The sequence below is a fragment of the Lithobates pipiens genome, unplaced genomic scaffold (assembly GCF_037356315.1).
Source record: "Lithobates pipiens isolate NorthernLeopardFrog02 unplaced genomic scaffold, aLitPip1_a1.2 Scaffold_18, whole genome shotgun sequence".
Taxonomy (NCBI): Eukaryota; Metazoa; Chordata; class Amphibia; order Anura; family Ranidae; genus Lithobates; species Lithobates pipiens.
In genome coordinates this window covers 22,545,516-22,562,757 of record NW_027507758.1, presented here as the reverse complement: position 1 = coordinate 22,562,757, position 17,242 = coordinate 22,545,516, and the positions used below count along the sequence as shown (strand labels likewise).

The 17,242-nt window shown below is 49.3% G+C and overlaps 1 protein-coding gene and 1 pseudogene across 1 annotated transcript in view; both read left to right on the top strand.

Annotated features, from left to right (window-relative positions):
• Positions 1 to 7,423: 7,423 nt before the first annotated feature.
• The window catches only part of LOC143987015 (solute carrier family 22 member 7-like), a 31,582-nt gene continuing 21,763 nt past the window's right edge, over positions 7,424 to 17,242 (top strand). Inside the window, exons 1-3 of the mRNA XM_077485462.1 lie at positions 7,424 to 7,859; positions 10,683 to 10,786; positions 14,101 to 14,255. Of these exons, the coding sequence (XP_077341588.1) occupies positions 7,482 to 7,859; positions 10,683 to 10,786; positions 14,101 to 14,255 (637 nt within the window). The 5' untranslated portion in view covers positions 7,424 to 7,481. The remainder of the gene's footprint in view (positions 7,860 to 10,682; positions 10,787 to 14,100; positions 14,256 to 17,242) is intronic.
• On the top strand, positions 12,318 to 12,451 carry LOC143990640 (U2 spliceosomal RNA; annotated as a pseudogene).

The following is a 17,242-nucleotide window of genomic DNA, read 5'->3' as shown; positions in this document are numbered from 1 at the left end:
AGTGCTCTCTCCCCTGTTTCTCCCCCCCCAGTGCTCTCTCCCCTGTTTCTCCCCCCCCCAGTGCTCTCTCCCCTGTTTCTCCCCCCCAGTGCTCTCTACCCTGTTTCTCCCCCCCCCCAGTGCTCTCTCCCCTGTTCCCCCCCCCAGTGCTCTCTCCCCTGTTCCCCCCCCCAGTGCTCTATCCCCTGTTTCCCCCCCCCCCAGTGCTCTCTCCCCTGTTTTCCCCCCCCCCAGTGCTCTCTCCCCTGTTTTTCTCCCTCCCAGTGCTCTCTCCCGTGTTTTTCTCCCTCCCAGTGCTCTCTCCCCTGTTTTTCTCCATCCCAGTGCTCTCTCCCCTGTTTCCCCCCCCCCAGTGCTCTCTCCCCTGTTTCCACCCCAGTGCTCTCTCCCCTGCTTTCCCCCCCCCCAATGCTCTCTCCCCTGTTTCCCCCCCCCAGTCCTCTCTCCACTGTTTCCCCCCCCAGTCCCCTCTCCCCTGTTTCCCCCCCCAGTGCTCTCTCCCCTGTCCCCCCCCCCAGTGCTCTCTCCCCTGTTCCCCCCCGTGCTCTCTCCCCTGTTTCCCCCCCCCAGTGCTCTCTCCCCTGTTTCCCCCCCCCCCCAGTGCTCTCTCCCCTGTTTCCCCCCCCCCAGTGCTCTCTCCCCTGTTTCCCCCCCCAGTGCTCTCTCCCCTGTTTCCCCCCCCCAGTGCTCTCTCCCCTGTTTCCCCCCCCCCAGTGCTCTCTCCCCTGTTTCCCCCCCCCCCAGTGCTCTCTCCCCTGTTCCCCCCCCCAGTGCTCTCTCCCCTGTTTCCCCCCCCCCCCAGTGCTCTCTCCCCTGTTCCCCCCAGTGCTCTCTCCCCTGTTTCTCCCCCCCCCAGTGCTCTCTCCCCTGTTTCTCCCCCCCCCCCCAGTGCTCTCTCCCCTGTTTCCTCCCCCCAGTGCTCTCTCCCCTGTTTTTCTCCCTCCCAGTGCTCTCTCCCCTGTTTTTCTCCTTTCCAGTGCTCTCTCCCCTGTTTTTCTCCCCCCCCAGTGCTCTCTCCCCTGTTCCCCCCCCCAGTGCTCTCTCCCCTGTCCCCCCCCCAGTGCTCTCTCCCCTGTTTCCCCCCCCCAGTGCTCTCTCCCCTGTTTCCCCCCCCCAAGTGCTCTCTCCCCTGTTTCCCCCCCCCAAGTGCTCTCTCCCCTGTTTCCCCCCCCCAAGTGCTCTCTCCCCTGTTCCCCCCCAGTGCTCTCTCCCCTGTTCCCCCCCAGTGCTCTCTCCCCTGTTTCTCCCCCCCCCCAGTGCTCTCTCCCCTGTTTCTCCCCCCCCCAGTGCTCTCTCCCCTGTTTCCTCCCCCCAGTGCTCTCTCCCCTGTCCCCCCCCCAGTGCTCTCTCCCCTGTTTCCCCCCCCCCCAGTGCTCTCTCCCCTGTTTCCCCCCCCCCCAGTGCTCTCTCCCCTGTTTTTCTCCCCCCCCCAGTGCTCTCTCCCCTGTTTTTCTCCCTCCCAGTGCTCTCTCCCCTGTTTTTCTCCCTCCCAGTGCTCTCTCCCCTGTTTTTCTCCATCCCAGTGCTCTCTCCCCTGTTTCCCCCCCCCCAGTGCTCTCTCCCCTGTCCCCCCCCCAGTGCTCTCTCCCCTGTCCCCCCCCCAGTGCTCTCTCCCCTGTTTCCCCCCCCCCAGTGCTCTCTCCCCTGTTTCCCCCCCCAAGTGCTCTCTCCCCTGTTTCCCCCCCCCAAGTGCTCTCTCCCCTGTTTCCCCCCCCCAAGTGCTCTCTCCCCTGTTCCCCCCCAGTGCTCTCTCCCCTGTTCCCCCCCAGTGCTCTCTCCCCTGTTTCTCCCCCCCCCCAGTGCTCTCTCCCCTGTTTCTCCCCCCCCCAGTGCTCTCTCCCCTGTTTCCTCCCCCCAGTGCTCTCTCCCCTGTCCCCCCCCCAGTGCTCTCTCCCCTGTTTCCCCCCCCCCAGTGCTCTCTCCCCTGTTTCCCCCCCCCCAGTGCTCTCTCCCCTGTTTTTCTCCCCCCCCCCAGTGCTCTCTCCCCTGTTTTTCTCCCTCCCAGTGCTCTCTCCCCTGTTTTTCTCCCTCCCAGTGCTCTCTCCCCTGTTTTTCTCCATCCCAGTGCTCTCTCCCCTGTTTCCCCCCCCCCCCAGTGCTCTCTCCCCTGTTTCCCCCCCCAGTGCTCTCTCCCCTGCTTCCCCCCCCCCAATGCTCTCTCCCCTGTTTCCCCCCCCAGTCCTCTCTCCACTGTTCCCCCCCCCAGTCCCCTCTCCCCTGTTTCCCCCCCCAGTGCTCTCTCCTCTGTCCCCCCCCAGTGCTCTCTCCCCTGTTTCCCCCCCCCAGTGCTCTCTCCCCTGTTTCCCCCCCCCCCAGTGCTCTCTCCCCCGTTTTCCCCCCCCCAGTGCTCTCTCCCCTGTTTACCCCCCCCAGTGCTCTCTCCCCTGTTCCCCCCCCCCAGTGCTCTCTCCCCTGTTTCCCCCCCCAGTGCTCTCTCCCCTGTTTCCCCCCCCCCGTGCTCTCTCCCCTGTTTCCCCCCCCCAGTGCTCTCTCCCCTGTTTCCCCCCCCCCCCAGTGCTCTCTCCCCTGTTCCCCCCCAGTGCTCTCTCCCCTGTTTCCCCCCCCCCCCAGTGCTCTCTCCCCTGTTTCTCCCCCCCCAGTGCTCTCTCCCCTGTTTCCTCCCCCCAGTGCTCTCTCCCCTGTTTCCTCCCCCCAGTGCTCTCTCCCCTGTTCCCCCCCCCCCAGTGCTCTCTCCCCCTGTTTCCCCCCCCCAGTGCTCTCCCCTGTTCCCCCCCCCAGTGCTCTCTCCCCTGTTCCCCCCCCCAGTGCTCTCTCCCCTGTTCCCCCCCCCCCAGTGCTCTCTCCCCTGTTTCTCCCCCCCCCCAGTGCTCTCTCCCCTGTTTTTCTCCCCCCAGTGCTCTCTCCCCTGTTTTTCTCCCTCCCAGTGCTCTCTCCCCGGTTTTTCTCCCTCCCAGTGCTCTCTCCCCGGTTTTTCTCCCTCCCAGTGCTCTCTCCCCTGTTTTTCTCCCTCCCAGTGCTCTCTCCCCTGTTTTTCTCCCTCCCAGTGCTCTCTCCCCTGTTTTTCTCCCTCCCAGTGCTCTCTCCCCTGTTTTTCTCCCTCCCAGTGCTCTCTCCCCTGTTTTTCTCCCCCCCCAGTGCTCTCTCCCCTGTTTCCCCCCCCAGTGCTCTCTCCCCTGTTCCCCCCCCAGTGCTCTCTCCCCTGTTTCCCCCCCCAGTGCTCTCTCCCCTCTTCCCCCCCAGTGCTCTCTCCCCTCTTCCCCCCCAGTGCTCTCTCCCCTCTTCCCCCCCAGTGCTCTCTCCCCTCTTCCCCCCCAGTGCTCTCTCCCCTGTTCCCCCCCCCAGTGCTCTCTCCCCTGTTTCCCCCCCCCCAGTGCTCTCTCCCCTGTTTCCCCCCCCAGTGCTCTCTCCCCTGTTTCCCCCCCCCCAGTGCTCTCTCCCCTGTTTCCCCCCCCCCCAGTGCTCTCTCCCCTGTTCCCCCCCCCCAGTGCTCTCTCCCCTGTTCCCCCCCCCCAGTGCTCTCTCCCCTGTTTCTCCCCCCCCCCAGTGCTCCCCCCCCAGTGCTCTCTCCCCTGTTTTTCTCCCTCCCAGTGCTCTCTCCCCTGTTTTTCTCCCTCCCAGTGCTCTCTCCCCTGTTTTTCTCCCTCCCAGTGCTCTCTCCCCTGTTTTTCTCCCTCTCAGTGCTCTCTCCCCTGTTTTTCTCCCTCCCAGTGCTCTCTCCCCCGTTTTTCTCCTTTCCAGTGCTCTCTCCCCTGTTTTTCTCCCCCCCCAGTGCTCTACTCCCCTGTTCCTCCCCCCGTGCTCTTTTGCCCCCCCCAGTGCTCTTCAGCCCCCCCATTCTCCCCACCCCTGTTCTTTTTCTGGCCCCCGGTGCTCTCCACTCCCCCCTGCATTTTGCCCCCACCCATGTGCTCTCCAGTCCCCCGTGCTTTCCACCTCTCTTCTTTCTGGCCCCCACTGGTGCTCTCAAGCTCCCCCCCCATTGCTCTCCACTCCCCCCTGCTTTTTGTACCCCCCCAGTACTCTCCAGCCCCCATGCTCTCCACCCCTGTTTTTCTGCCCCCCCCAGTGCTCTTCACCACCCCACACTCTTAGCCCCCCCAGTGCTCTCAACCTATCGTGCTCTCCACCCCTGTTCTTTTTGCCCCCCCCCCCCCAGTGCTCTCTGTTCCCCACCCCTGTGATCTCCACTCTCCCCTGCTCTTTGAGGATGGCTGAAGGTGCAGGTGGCCAGGGACCACTCCATCTCACAGCAAACAGATCCTCTGGAAGGAGCACCGTCCCCATCCAAAACGAGAACAGACCCTGCCTGCTGCTGGCCGTAATGGATAACCTGCTGGCATGCAAGGTACTGTACCGAGCATCAACAACACACCTTCCCACAGACAGGGACTGCAGACTGGGACATGGGGCACAGTGAGGCTGCATTGATGGGCACAGTGAGGCTGCATTGATAGGCACAGTGAGGCAGAATTTCATGGGCACTGGTGAGGCTGCATTGAGCTCTTGTATCATCTCTGCAGTCTCTGAAGGAGTCTGGAATTTGAATATATATATATATATATATATATATATATATATATATATATATATATATATATATATATATATACACACACACACAGTGCCTTGCGAAAGTATTCGGCCCCCTTGAACTTTTCAACCTTTTGCCACATTTCAGGCTTCAAACATAAAGATATAAAATTATTCGGCCCCTTTACTTTCAGTGCAGCAAACTCACTCCAGAAGTTCAGCGAGGATCTCTGAATGACCCAATGTTGTCCTAAATGACTGATGGTGATAAATAGAATCCACCTGTGTGTAATCAAGTCTCTGTATAAATGCACCTGCTCTGTGATAGTCTCAGGGTTCTGTTGAAAGTGCAGAGAGCATCATGAAGACCAAGGAACACACCAGGCAGGTCCGTAATACTGTTGTGGAGAAGTTTAAAGCCGGATTTGGATACAAAAAGATTTCCCAAGCTTTAAACATCCCAAGGAGCACTGTGCAAGCGATCATTTTGAAATGGAAGGAGTATCAGACCACTGCAAATCTACCAAGACCTGGCCGTCCCTCTAAACTTTCAGCTCAAACAAGGAGAAGACTGATCAGAGATGCAGCCAAGAGGCCCATGATCACTCTGGATGAACTGCAGAGAACTACAGTTGAGGTGGGAGAGTCTGTCCATAGGACAACAATCAGTCGTACACTGCACAAATCTGGCCTTTATGGAAGAGTGGCAAGAAGAAAGCCATTTCTCAAAGATATCCATAAAAAGTCTCGTCTAAAGTTTGCCACAAGCCACCTGGGAGACACACCAAACATGTGGAAGAAGGTGCTCTGGTCAGATGAAACCAAAATCGAACTTTTTGCTCACAATGCAAAACGATATGTTTGGCGTAAAAGCATACAGCTCATCACCCTCAACACACCATCCCCACTGTCAAACATGGTGGTGGCAGCATCATGGTTTGGGCCTGCTTTTCTTCAACAGGGACAGGGAAGATGGTTAAAATTGAGGGGAAGATGGATGCAGCCAAATACAGGACCATTCTGGATGAAAACCTGTTGGAGTCTGCAAAAGACCTGAAACTAGAACGGAGATTTATCTTCCAACAAGACAATGATCCCAAACATACAGCAAAATCTACAAAGGAATGGTTCACAAATAAATGTATCCAGGTGTTAGAATGGCCAAGTCAAAGTCCAGACCTGAATCCAATCGAGAATCTGTGGAAAGAGCTGAAAACTGCTGTTCACAAACGCTCTCCATCCAACCTCACTGAGCTCGAGCTGTTTTGCAAGGAAGAATGGGCAAGAATTTCAGTCTCTCGATGTGCAAAACTGATAGAGACATACCCCAAGCGACTTGCAGCTGTAATCGCAGCAAAAGGTGGCTCTACAAAGTATTAACGCAAGGGGGCCGAATCATTTTGCACGCCCCACTTTTCATTTTTTTATTAGTTAATAAAATTTTAAAAATTCAATAGATTTCGTTCCACTTCACAATTGTGTCCCACTTGTCGGTGATTCTTCACAAAAAATAAAAATTTTATATCTTTATGTTTGAAGCCTGAAATGTGGCAAAAGGTTGAAAAGTTCAAGGGGGCCGAATACTTTCGCAAGGCACTGTATGTATGTATGTATGTATATATATTATCCCTATGTGATTTCATATCTATATATAATACTCTCTTCATCAAATAAGCGTTAAAATGTGTGGTTTTCCCTTTCATGAACAAGAAAATTACGTTATGCTGTTGGGCTGGTATGACATTTTTTCCAGGGCTGGTTTTTATTCCCAGTCCGGCCCTAATCATACACCATCTCAACTACATACATTTTTCCCTAACACTACCAACCTTTGCTGAAAATACCAGGAGGAATGGGGGACATTACTACATGTCTTTTGGTCCTGCCCCACACTTGAGCATTTACTGGAGAGAGGTCCGGGGGACTGTTCAAAAATTTACAGAACACAAACTTACGTATGATCCGGCCTTTTTTCTTCTCCATGTCTCTATCATTCCAGCAAAGATCTACAAACAATCAATTATTCACCTCTTAAAGTCTTGCATTCCCATTAATTGGAAACGTCCACAGCTGCCGACCATTGGTCTTTGGCTTAAAAAGGTGGAAGAAATAAATAAAATGAAGGATTTAATCCTCACAGCACAACATGAACATGAACAGTGCTCTAAAACTTGGATTTTAGGGAATATGTTTGTCTACTCTGAGGACGGGAAGGCTCTTTTTGAAGAATAGATTGCTGATTGAAAGTTGCTCCTGGGTTTTCCTACTGAGACGACCAGTCTCCCTTTTTTTTTTTTGTCTTTTTTTTTTTTCTCTCTCCCACCTTTTTCCTCCTTCCTCCTGGACCCCCTGGTCTTTCCCTTCTACATTTGTCTTTTTCTCTCAGCCTACATTTTTCCTTCTTCCTCTTTATGTATACTTAAAATAAGTTTGGTGGTCTTTGTTTCATATGGTGTCCAGTCCCACGATAATTCCTGGTTCTATGTAGACATAGTGTGTTGTTTATAACTGCTAAGTACATTCTGGGAGCTCATTGATCTCTTTTTTGGATCTGGATTGTGTCTGTTAAGGGTGAATACAACCTTTTGAACTGTCTTAAACATTCCAGTGATTGGATTGTTGATTTGATTGGCAGTGCCCTTACGGTCAAAGTGGCATCCCACTGTGTCCAATCTAAATAGTTGATTAGATTGGAGCTGTTGTGTGCCATAGTGCTGTACATCCCTGTAGTGAACAAAGTGGTGCTGTGTTGTAAAATGGAAGTCCCATGACCCATGTATACTATCCAGCCATTTACTACTGGAAATTAGTTAAGTGTTGCCAGTGCAGTGTGCATTATATTATGACCATGTTGTGGGTGAGAGCTTCTGAAAACACAAACTCAATTATCTTGGGATGATCCGCTTCTCATTGTCACTCCCCAACTTCTTTCATATGTTTCCATAATCTTTTCTTTGTGGCATTCTGGCTTCTCCTCTGTAATCTGCATAATGAGGTTCGAAGATGTCCTTGCAGAAGTTGGTGTTTTTGGAAAATTCCAGATAGTGTCTCTCCTGATCCTCTGCCTCCCCCGTGTCATTCTTCCGCTCCATTTCCTATTACATATCTTCATCTCAGCCGTGCCACCCCACCACTGTGCCATCTCTACCCAGAGGAACCCCGAGAATCTGAGCCAAGAGGACCTACTCGTCATCAACATTCCCCGGGTCCAAGATGGGACCTTCAGCTCCTGTAAGATATATTCCCATCCGCAGTCTCACCTGATCCTCAACAGATCCCAGGAGACCATCAATGGATCTGGTGTGCAGAGCTGTAACCAGGGCTGGGAGTATGACTTGTCCACCTACTCCTCCACCACCGTCACTCAGGTAAAAAAACTTTTTTTGCTCATCTAATGTGCGTTGTATAATTTGTGTTTTATTTTATTCAAAACCAACCACCAAATTGCCTACACCTTGCACTTGCCAGCAGGGGCGGACTGACAACTCATGGGGCCCCCGGGCAATAGGAGATTATGGGGCCCCCAGGCAATCAGAGATTATGGGGCCACACAATATACATACACACAGTATACAATCACACAGTATACACATACATGTACACACAGTATAGACAGACATGTTTTTATTGGCTGAGAAGGTACTGGAGAGGTGGGGCAGCTATAATCTTGGAATTTTTAGACCAAAAGGATGTCGGTAAGGGACATTTCAGAGACAGATGTAAAAAAAAAACCCACAGATTTTTACATACTGTCCCTGGTTTTACTGAGGTTGGCAACCCTGATGGGGCCCCCTAGTGGCTCAGTGCCCGAGTGGCCCAATGGTCAGTCCGCCCCTGCTTGCCAGAAGAGGCTCGACCAGGCTCACTGCAGGCCACCAGGCAATTTGCTTCCAGAGCAAACACAAATGGGAATCCTGCAGATGTCTGGTAGGGAAGGGATCTAAATATAATATATTTCTAATCTGAATGACAAAATGAATTGTTTGATTTTCAAAGCCTGTTAGAACACTTCCGGACTGCTTCATTTTTTTTATTTTTTTTTTTCAAGTTCATCTCAAAAACATTAAATTACAATGTTCGAATCATGCCCATACAGAATTAATTTTCCAAATATATTATCTGATTGAAGCATGTGTGAATACTTTCAGCCATATCTTGTTTCTCGGATACGATTTGTGATTTTTATCAATATGCAGTATATACAGCCCTTCAGGGAGAGAAAAATGAGTTGTGGGGTATCAGTCACTAGAGGGGCCAAGCATAACATCACCCTTGCCATGTCATCCACTTCCTGCCTGGGACTTAACACAAGTACGACAATATAGCCTCCTTAGGACAACTTCCCTGCTCGTTAGCCCTTGTACACACGGTCAGAGATTCCGACGGAATGTGTCCGATCGGACCGTTTTGTCTGATAATCCGACTGTGTGTGGTCTCCATCGGACTGTTTCCGTCGGAGTATCCGATGGACCAAGTTTTCCAACTTGTCCGTAAAATTTTCCAACAAAATGCTCCGATCGGACATGCTCCGATCATGTGTAGCCTACTCCGACGGACAAAGTGCCACGCATGCTGAGATCAAATTCCTAGGCCAAACCTATTGGCTACTAGCCTGAACGTAGTCCCGTCATAACGAAATAACGTCATCACGTTATGTACAATCGGATTTTCCGACAACTTTGTCCGAGCGTGTGTATGCAAACGTTTCGGACAAAATCCGTCAGACAAAATCCAACGGATTTGGTTGTCAGAATGTCCGACCATGTGTACAAGGGCTAAGACCTTTGCAATGTATCTTTTCTAACTTCTCTTGTCCCTTGTTGTAATCCTTATTCTTTGATACGCTATGCATGCGCCCCTTTAGGGACTTCAGACCAGGCAGATTAGATGAACAAAGGTAAAGGTAACAAATGAACAGTTCACATAAACATCTTCAACGCACACTCCTGAACAAAGTTGTTTTAAGTGGAAATACACTTTATCTGAGCGCCACAAAGCAAAAATGCTATTTTATTTATTTTTAATATTCAAAGCCAAGTCCCCTATCCATCCATGTCTCCATGCTTTAATTTGTTGAGAAATCAATTTAAATCCCCCCCCCCCCCACCAAAAAAAAATTCTGCCCATGGTCATATTGAGTAATGGCAGATGATTCATGTAGTATTTACTTCCTGGAATCCACCTGCCCTTAGCTCAGGCATGTAAGCAGGAGAGGATGTGCTCAGCTAAGAAAGACCCTCCTCCGCATTGAAGACTCCTGGAATGTATGACATAATTTGCCTAGGCATGGGAACCAGGAAGTAACTGAAGGAATGTAAAAAAAAAAAGTTTAAAACAAGCAAATATGATATACTTTCCAATCTGAAAAAAAATATTATATTAAATTATAGGGATCCCCATTTAGCTGCTCCTGATGAGTGGACAAACTTCCACGAAACGCGTCGAGCATTCATATTTGAGGTCATGTCACGGCAATCATGTACCTATCAAGGGGTCTCAATGTTTAAGCCATCAATTTTATACCAATACAATTTTGATTTTGTGTATATACATGTTGGGTGTAGTGCTGAATGTAACTATCATGTATCATGTGTTACAGTGTTTAACATACTATTATTGTACTATAATGTGACTAAATTATCATGTTTTATCTACTCTGTACCATAATTATTGATTCTATGTCTGTATAATTTACTGCATTGTGCTCTCATGTGGTACCAACAAATAAATATACTAATTGAATTACTTTTGATGACTTATTCCGCCCTAGTGATGTGTTTCATATAAAGTCCCAATTTCACCAATTGTCCCCAATTTTTCCCCTTTATTTCTCATACTTTCCTATCTATTTTCTAATACTAGCAGCATGAGGATTAAAAATAGTCAATGTTGATAAAGAGAGTGAAGTTCCTCTTTAAGTGCCCTTTAGGGGGAGCAATGCAGCAGAGTGGTGGCTACGTCTTGAACAGTCCAACCTTCAGGGTACTCAGTGAGCCCCTCTTTATATGGTTTGAGCCACAGGGGGCAGTACTCTTCCTGAGGAAAACCTGTCCAACCTTGTTAACCCTTGCTTCTCAGGATTTACTAGCTCAGAATGTAGCAGGCAAGAAAAAAAAAAAATTGCCCCAAGGAACACTCTGAAGGCACCTGCTTAATGTGGGTAAGATGAGTTAGTTGCCTTTCTCTTGCAGTGGGATCTGGTGTGTGACAGAAAATGGTTAAATCAAGCAGCCGCCACATTCTTCTTCATCGGTCTAACCATTGGATCCCTCCTCTGTGGATTCCTGTCTGACAGGTGAGATGACATGTTACATGGTCCTCATAAGAAGCACAGTACCCCACATCCTGCTATGAGCCATCATCTTGGGTTTCAGTGAGAAGGTAATGCCGCGTATACACACGATCGGACTTTCCGGCAGGCTTGGTTCGGCGGAAACCAGAGTCCGTTGGACAATTCGATTGTGTGTGGGCTCCAGCGGACTTTTTCTTCCCAAAAGTCCAGCGGAGCTAGAAATAAGACTGGCTTCAAATTTGTCCACTGGACTCGGACGGCACAGTGGTGTAGTGGTTAGTACTCTCACCTAGCAGTAAGAGGGGTCGCTGGTTCAAATCCCAACCACAACACTACCTGCCTGGAGTTTGCATGTTCTCCCTGTGCCTGCGTGGGTTTCCTCCGGGTACTCCGGTTTCCTCCCACAATCCAAAGACATGCAGGTAGGTTAATTGGCTTCTGTCCAACATTGGCCCTAGTATATGAATGGGGACCTTGGATTGTGGGCTCCTTGAGGGTAGGGACTGATGTGAGTGTGCAATGTACAGGGATAGGGACAAATGAAGACACACACTCAGGTTGAACCTGAGTGAGTATCTACAATTGTCCCTATCCCTGTACATTGCACACTCACATCAGTCCCTACCCTCAAGGAGCTGAGTGAGTATCTACAATTGTCCCTATCCCTGTACATTGCACACTCACATCAGTCCCTACCCTCAAGGAGCCCACAATCCAAGGTCCCCATTCATATACTAGGTCCAATGTTGGACAGAAGCCAATTAACCTACCTGCATGTCTTTGGATTGTGAGAGGAAACCAGATCAAGTCTTTATTCAACCTTACTAACTATGAAACTATGGACTCGGCTTTTAGTCGACAATCCATTTGTCTGTATGCTAGTCCGACTGACTAAAACTGACGCTAGGGCAGCTATTGGCTACTGGCTATGAACTTCCTTAATCTACGTCATCACGTTAGAATCCGTCGGACTTTTGGAGCGATCGTGTGTCGCCAAGTCCGTTCGTTTAAAAGTCCGGCGGACCTCAGCTGCAAAGTCCGTAGGATTGTCCGCCGGACCAAGTCCGTCGCATAATCCGGTCGTGTGTACACGGCATAACAGTATAGGCGGTGAATTGATGGCATCCCAAAAGACAGTTCCTCAAGAGAGTTTGGCAAAGGCCACCCAATTATTTATGTTTAGATGTGCAGCAGGAAAGCTTCCAGTATGTTTAGAACTCTGGAAAGAGCAGGCAGGTCAGGTGCAGGGAACAGAAATTTCTCAGAAGGACTTCAGGTTGGACAGAGATAGAAACACCAGGTCTCAGCAGGTCAATGTGAATTATAACAGGACATACCAGGTGGAGTTGAATCATAACAGGTCATAGCAGGTTCCATCAAGTCAGGCAGGTTACAGAACATCAAGGTAAATCATGGCAGGTCAAAGTGATTCGCACCAAGTCATGGCAAGTCATAGGTCACAGCGGGTCATGGTGGATCATAGGAGGTCATAGTAGATCACACAGCTGGTGACCAGGTCTCTAGTGCAACAATCCAAGCTTCTCAGCCTTTTGGCTAAGATCAAGTGTAGTATCTGTTCTTATCAGTTGCCAGGAGGTGGCGCTTGCTTCCGTCCCTGTCTCTACGGTGAGGTGGAGCAGGGGTGACGGTTGCTATGCAAAACCTGCTGGCGTAAAGGTAACCTGGAGCGGTTTGTAGCCGAAAGGGAAGCCTGCTGATGGGGACGGAGAACCACTGGTCGGTGCTGAAGGGAGGGGACCCTGGCCTTTTGGCCTGGATTGGGGCAGCTCTAGCTCCGGTCAGTTTTTTGGGAGGGAACGCTGGTTCTCCTTTCTCCCACTGGGGGAACGGGCAGTACTTCCCGAATGTAATTGGGTAGGAGTGATGGGAGCGAGGGTGAGGCCTGATGGCAAAGTGCTCTCACTAAGCTCCTGGATCTCCATGCCTTTCTGCCTGGGGTGGGGGCTGCTGTGGTCTGGGCTGGGGGTCGGGGATGCTTTTGAAAAGCCTGTGGTGATGTGCCCCTGAAGTGGCAGTTCAGGGGTGCCTTACGTTCACTGTGATTTATCACTTTCATGTTTGGCACCAAGGTCACTTCACCATAACACATGTCTTTTCACACCTGCCTCTAGGGCCGGGCCTTTTGGCTGGGACTTGGCTTTTTGATTCCTGGCCGGAGGGCTTGGTCATTGTGTTACACAATGGCCACCTTTTTCACTCTCCTCTTCACTATCCCTTCCCCACTTTATTTATTTTGTGTGTGTGTGTGTTGTGTCACGTTTTTGTTTTGTCACTGTGCACGTGTGATAAGTAGGGTATCGGTCCTCAGGCCAACCCTGAAAGTCTTGTGAGGGGGTGGACATGGGCCTTCTGGCTTGGTTCGCCCTCTCTCTCTGGGGGTCTCCCTTCGGGGGAGCCCCAACCGAGTACTTGGGTGGGTCTGTTTCGGCAGATCTTCCAGAGAAAGGTGGTCATCTGGTTTCGGCCAGATGGACCTTGACAGTACCTCAGTCCCCGTCTGGAGCCCGGGGGATCAGGGTAAGGTCCTTCCTCGTGGAGGACAGTGGTACATGCGTTGCACGTTTTTGTGATATACTCTTTGTGTGTGCACTTTTTTTTTTGGCACCGGGTGGAAGTTTTTGGGTGTGTTTTGCACACCACAGGCTTTTCAATAGAAAAAAAATCCAACATGAATACTTTTTCTTTGTATACAGAAACCAGACAAAGGGGAGGCGGGTAGGGGTGTAACTTTAGCCTTTTTGCCATATGCCCTAAACACACGGTCGGACTTTCCAATGGAAAATGTGCGATCGGAATGTGTTGACGGAAATTCCTATTGTGTGTGTGTGTGTGTGTGGGCTCCGTCTGACTTTTTCTGTCGTAATTTCCGACACAGAAAGTTTGAGATGGTTCTAAAATTTTCCAACAGCAAAATCCAATCGCTTATATTCCGATCGTGTGTATACAATACTGACGCACAAAAGTGCCACACATGCTCAGAATAAATTACGAGACAAAAGCTATTGGCTACTGGCCTCTTTATAGTCCCGTCGTATGTGGTTTGCGTCACCTCGTTCTGAAAGATCGGATTTTCCGACAACTTTGTGCGGCTGTGTGTATGCAAAACAAGTTTGGGCCAAAATCCGCCGCAAAAAATCTGACGGATTTTGTCGTCGGAATGTCCGACCATGTGTACGGGGCCATTAGATGCCAAATGTTCTGACGCTGTTCTGGATGACTTTGTCTGATCTGATGACAAGTGTCTATACCTGGACCTGTGACTTTGACCCATTGATCTGTGACTCTTCCTCCCACAGGTTTGGACGTAAGAAGATTTTGCTATTGTCATACCTAGTCAGCACCATATTCGGGGCCATGTCTGCATTTTCTGTGTCCTACGTCATGTTTTCAGTGTGCAGACTGCTGAGTGGAGTTGGGCTAATGGGAATGACCCTCATCTCTATAACTCTAGGTATGAGCTCCATTCTCTCTTTGAAGGTGGGATCTCTATTCCATAGCTCCATCATAGTTTGACATACATGTGACTCATTGATGGGGTCAGGGCCGTTTTTAAGGCAGGGCAAAAGGGGCAGCTGCCCTGGGCCCTGTCATTGTTGTGGGGTCCAAAGCAGCTACCTCATACTTGTCAACTATCCCAGTTTAAATTCCCTTGTCCTTTGAAGTTTTAGTCCTGTGCTGTGTCCCCAATATCTCAATGTGAAGTGATGGTACTAATGCTGCCCAGCTCTGCCCTATTGTTGTGTACAGATGACTCACCCGCAGACCCTGTGTTTACATGTAAATAAACAACATTCATATGTAAATAGCAGCAGCATTCATAAGTAAATGGCTGCGGCCGGCGGCATTGATATGTAAATAAAGGCGGCATTCCTATGTATATCATGCCCCCTTGCAGTGAGGAGATGATGTGCTGTAACCTCTAGCAACCAATCAGTGAGCAGTAATACTGTACAGTACTCTCAAGCAACCAATTAACAAGCAGAAATCATTTGCTGTAACTTCTAGCAACTAATCAGAGAGCCGTAATGTGTGCTGTAACCTCTAGCAACCAGTCAGTAAGCAGTAATGATATGCTGTAACTGCTGGCAACCAATTGCAATTGCTGCCTGATCTGATAGAGTAAACTGATAGCTGCTATTTATTGTATGTCTCAGAGCAGATGGAGAGTAAAATTGAATGGGGGGGGGGGGGGCCCAAGAAAATGTTTGCCCAGGGTCCAATCAATATTAAAGACGGCCCTGGATGGGGTGACTAATCTGGATTTCCATCAGCTGTTTTTCCTGCTGGGAATTTTACTTTTAATGGAAGACTAGATATGTGGGGAAAAAAACACTACTATGACAGAGGATAGTTTTCTAGCAGCAAATACAATAGATAAAAAATTATTCTGGATCTCCAGATTACAATGTATTAGATAATCTGACATTGGTAAAAAAAAAAATCGAATAGTTCTGATCAAATTTTAATTTTCAATTTTAATTTTCTTTATCAAGAATCGTGTATTTGTAGCGCTCACCCCCTAGATGCCCTGCAGATTTGGTCCCAAGGTTCCTTCCCAATAGATGTACCATCAGCCAAGCACACAGTCATAGTCACTCTTTTGGCTCATTAATCAGTATAGGGGTATGCTTTTTCAATGCTTTATTACAGAACTTTAACTTGGATCGGTGCAGAGTAACTGTGGGATAATCCAGCAACATTAAAGAGGAACTGCAGTCTGCTCACATAATTTGTATTAAAAACATCTTTGCCATTCTGAAGCTTCCCTCCAACCACTTTTCATATCATTTTATATATACTGTGATTCTGTATTTGCCAAATATGCTGTAGAAATCTCCCCCCCGCTGAGTCTGGCTGCATCCATTATAACTGTGAGCAGCTGAACCTGCTGCCTGTTCACTTCCTGGATTTACACAGACACATACCTCCAGCTCTGCAGCTCTCATTGGCCCCCGTATGACTCATTCCCCCTCTCTTCCTGGCAAACTCTCAGGAGAGTGAGGGAGAGCTGTGCATGATGTCATAAGCCTAGGCTAATGACCACACAAGAAACAGGAAGTGGGCTGTATAAGGTATTTACTGGCAGAAAAAAAAAAAAAAACATTTTACTATCCAAAGTTAAAACAACAAGGGCAGAAGCTTTAATAGATGGAAAGTTGAAAAAAATGACTGAAGGCCCACTTTAAGAAGTAGCTTGAGGATGCTAATCTTCCTTCCTGCTGAAGAATCTAAGCACAGTCCTTGCAGCAGCAAATAATGGTCTAAGCCAGTGATGGTGAACCTTGGCACCCCAGATGTTTTGGAACTACATTTCCCATGATGCTCCATTACACTGCAGAGTGCATGAGCATCATGGGAAATGTAGTTTCAAAACATCTGGGGTGCCAAGGTTCGCCATCACTGGTTTAAGCTATACTAGGACACCATGAACAATGTCCCCTTTAAGTAACACTGACGCTAATGCAAGAAGAATAGTAGCAGCAAACAGTCACTGGGATCTCTCACACCGGTCTGTACTCACTAATGTCCTTTGATAATTGGATGCCTCTTTCCAATATCCTCCAGACACCTCTCCTGTGAATTCTTCAGACAGATCCTCAACAAAAAGTCCTTCAGTCAGCTCCAGCAAACTTCTGCAGGATGGACCCTCCCAGCTAGCATAGCTGTGAACTCAATGAGCGATATAAGCATGGCAGCCCTCCAGACTGGGATCTCCTCCTCTAGGACAAGAACCCTTCTGTTCCAAGTCCCTGGCTATTTATGCTGCCTCCCAGCCACATTCTGGGCACCATCCACCAGGGATTGGCTAAAACTGTATAAATATTCAGCTGCTGATCAGCCCACTATTTCCCAGAACCCTCCAGACAGAGAAAGGGAAGCAGCCAACGCCGCAGCCAGTGAGACACAGAAAAGACCAAAATAATCAATTGGTTACAGTGAGCAAGAGCTAATTTTACCTAACCTAGCTCCTATCCAGGAGGGTTATACATATTATAGGAGCAATTTGTTATTTTAAAATTTATGAAAAACAGAAATCACTTGGGTGCAAAAAGCTTGCTATTATTTAACATAAAAAAAAAAATGTGTAAGATGACATGTAGCAGCGGATGAGGGCCCAGAGAGGCCATATAGTAAGGGAATCCATGCATTCAGATTTCCTGGGTGTGAGCCGGTGTTCTGGGCATGGAAAAAAAGAAAGGTAACAGCGCTCTCTGCAGGGACAACTGAATTCAAACACCAGGTCCACTCACAGGTGCTGAGGCTCAATGTGTCCCAACACACTCCAATGCAACAGTAGTAAGAAGAGCCGGCGACACTGTAATCCTTGAAGTGTTGTTTATTGGTACATCAGAGTGACAATAAACTGGCGCGTTTCGGCAATAGGCTTAGTCGTAGCTTCAACTAAGGCTATTGCCGAAATGTGTCAACTTTGTTTTA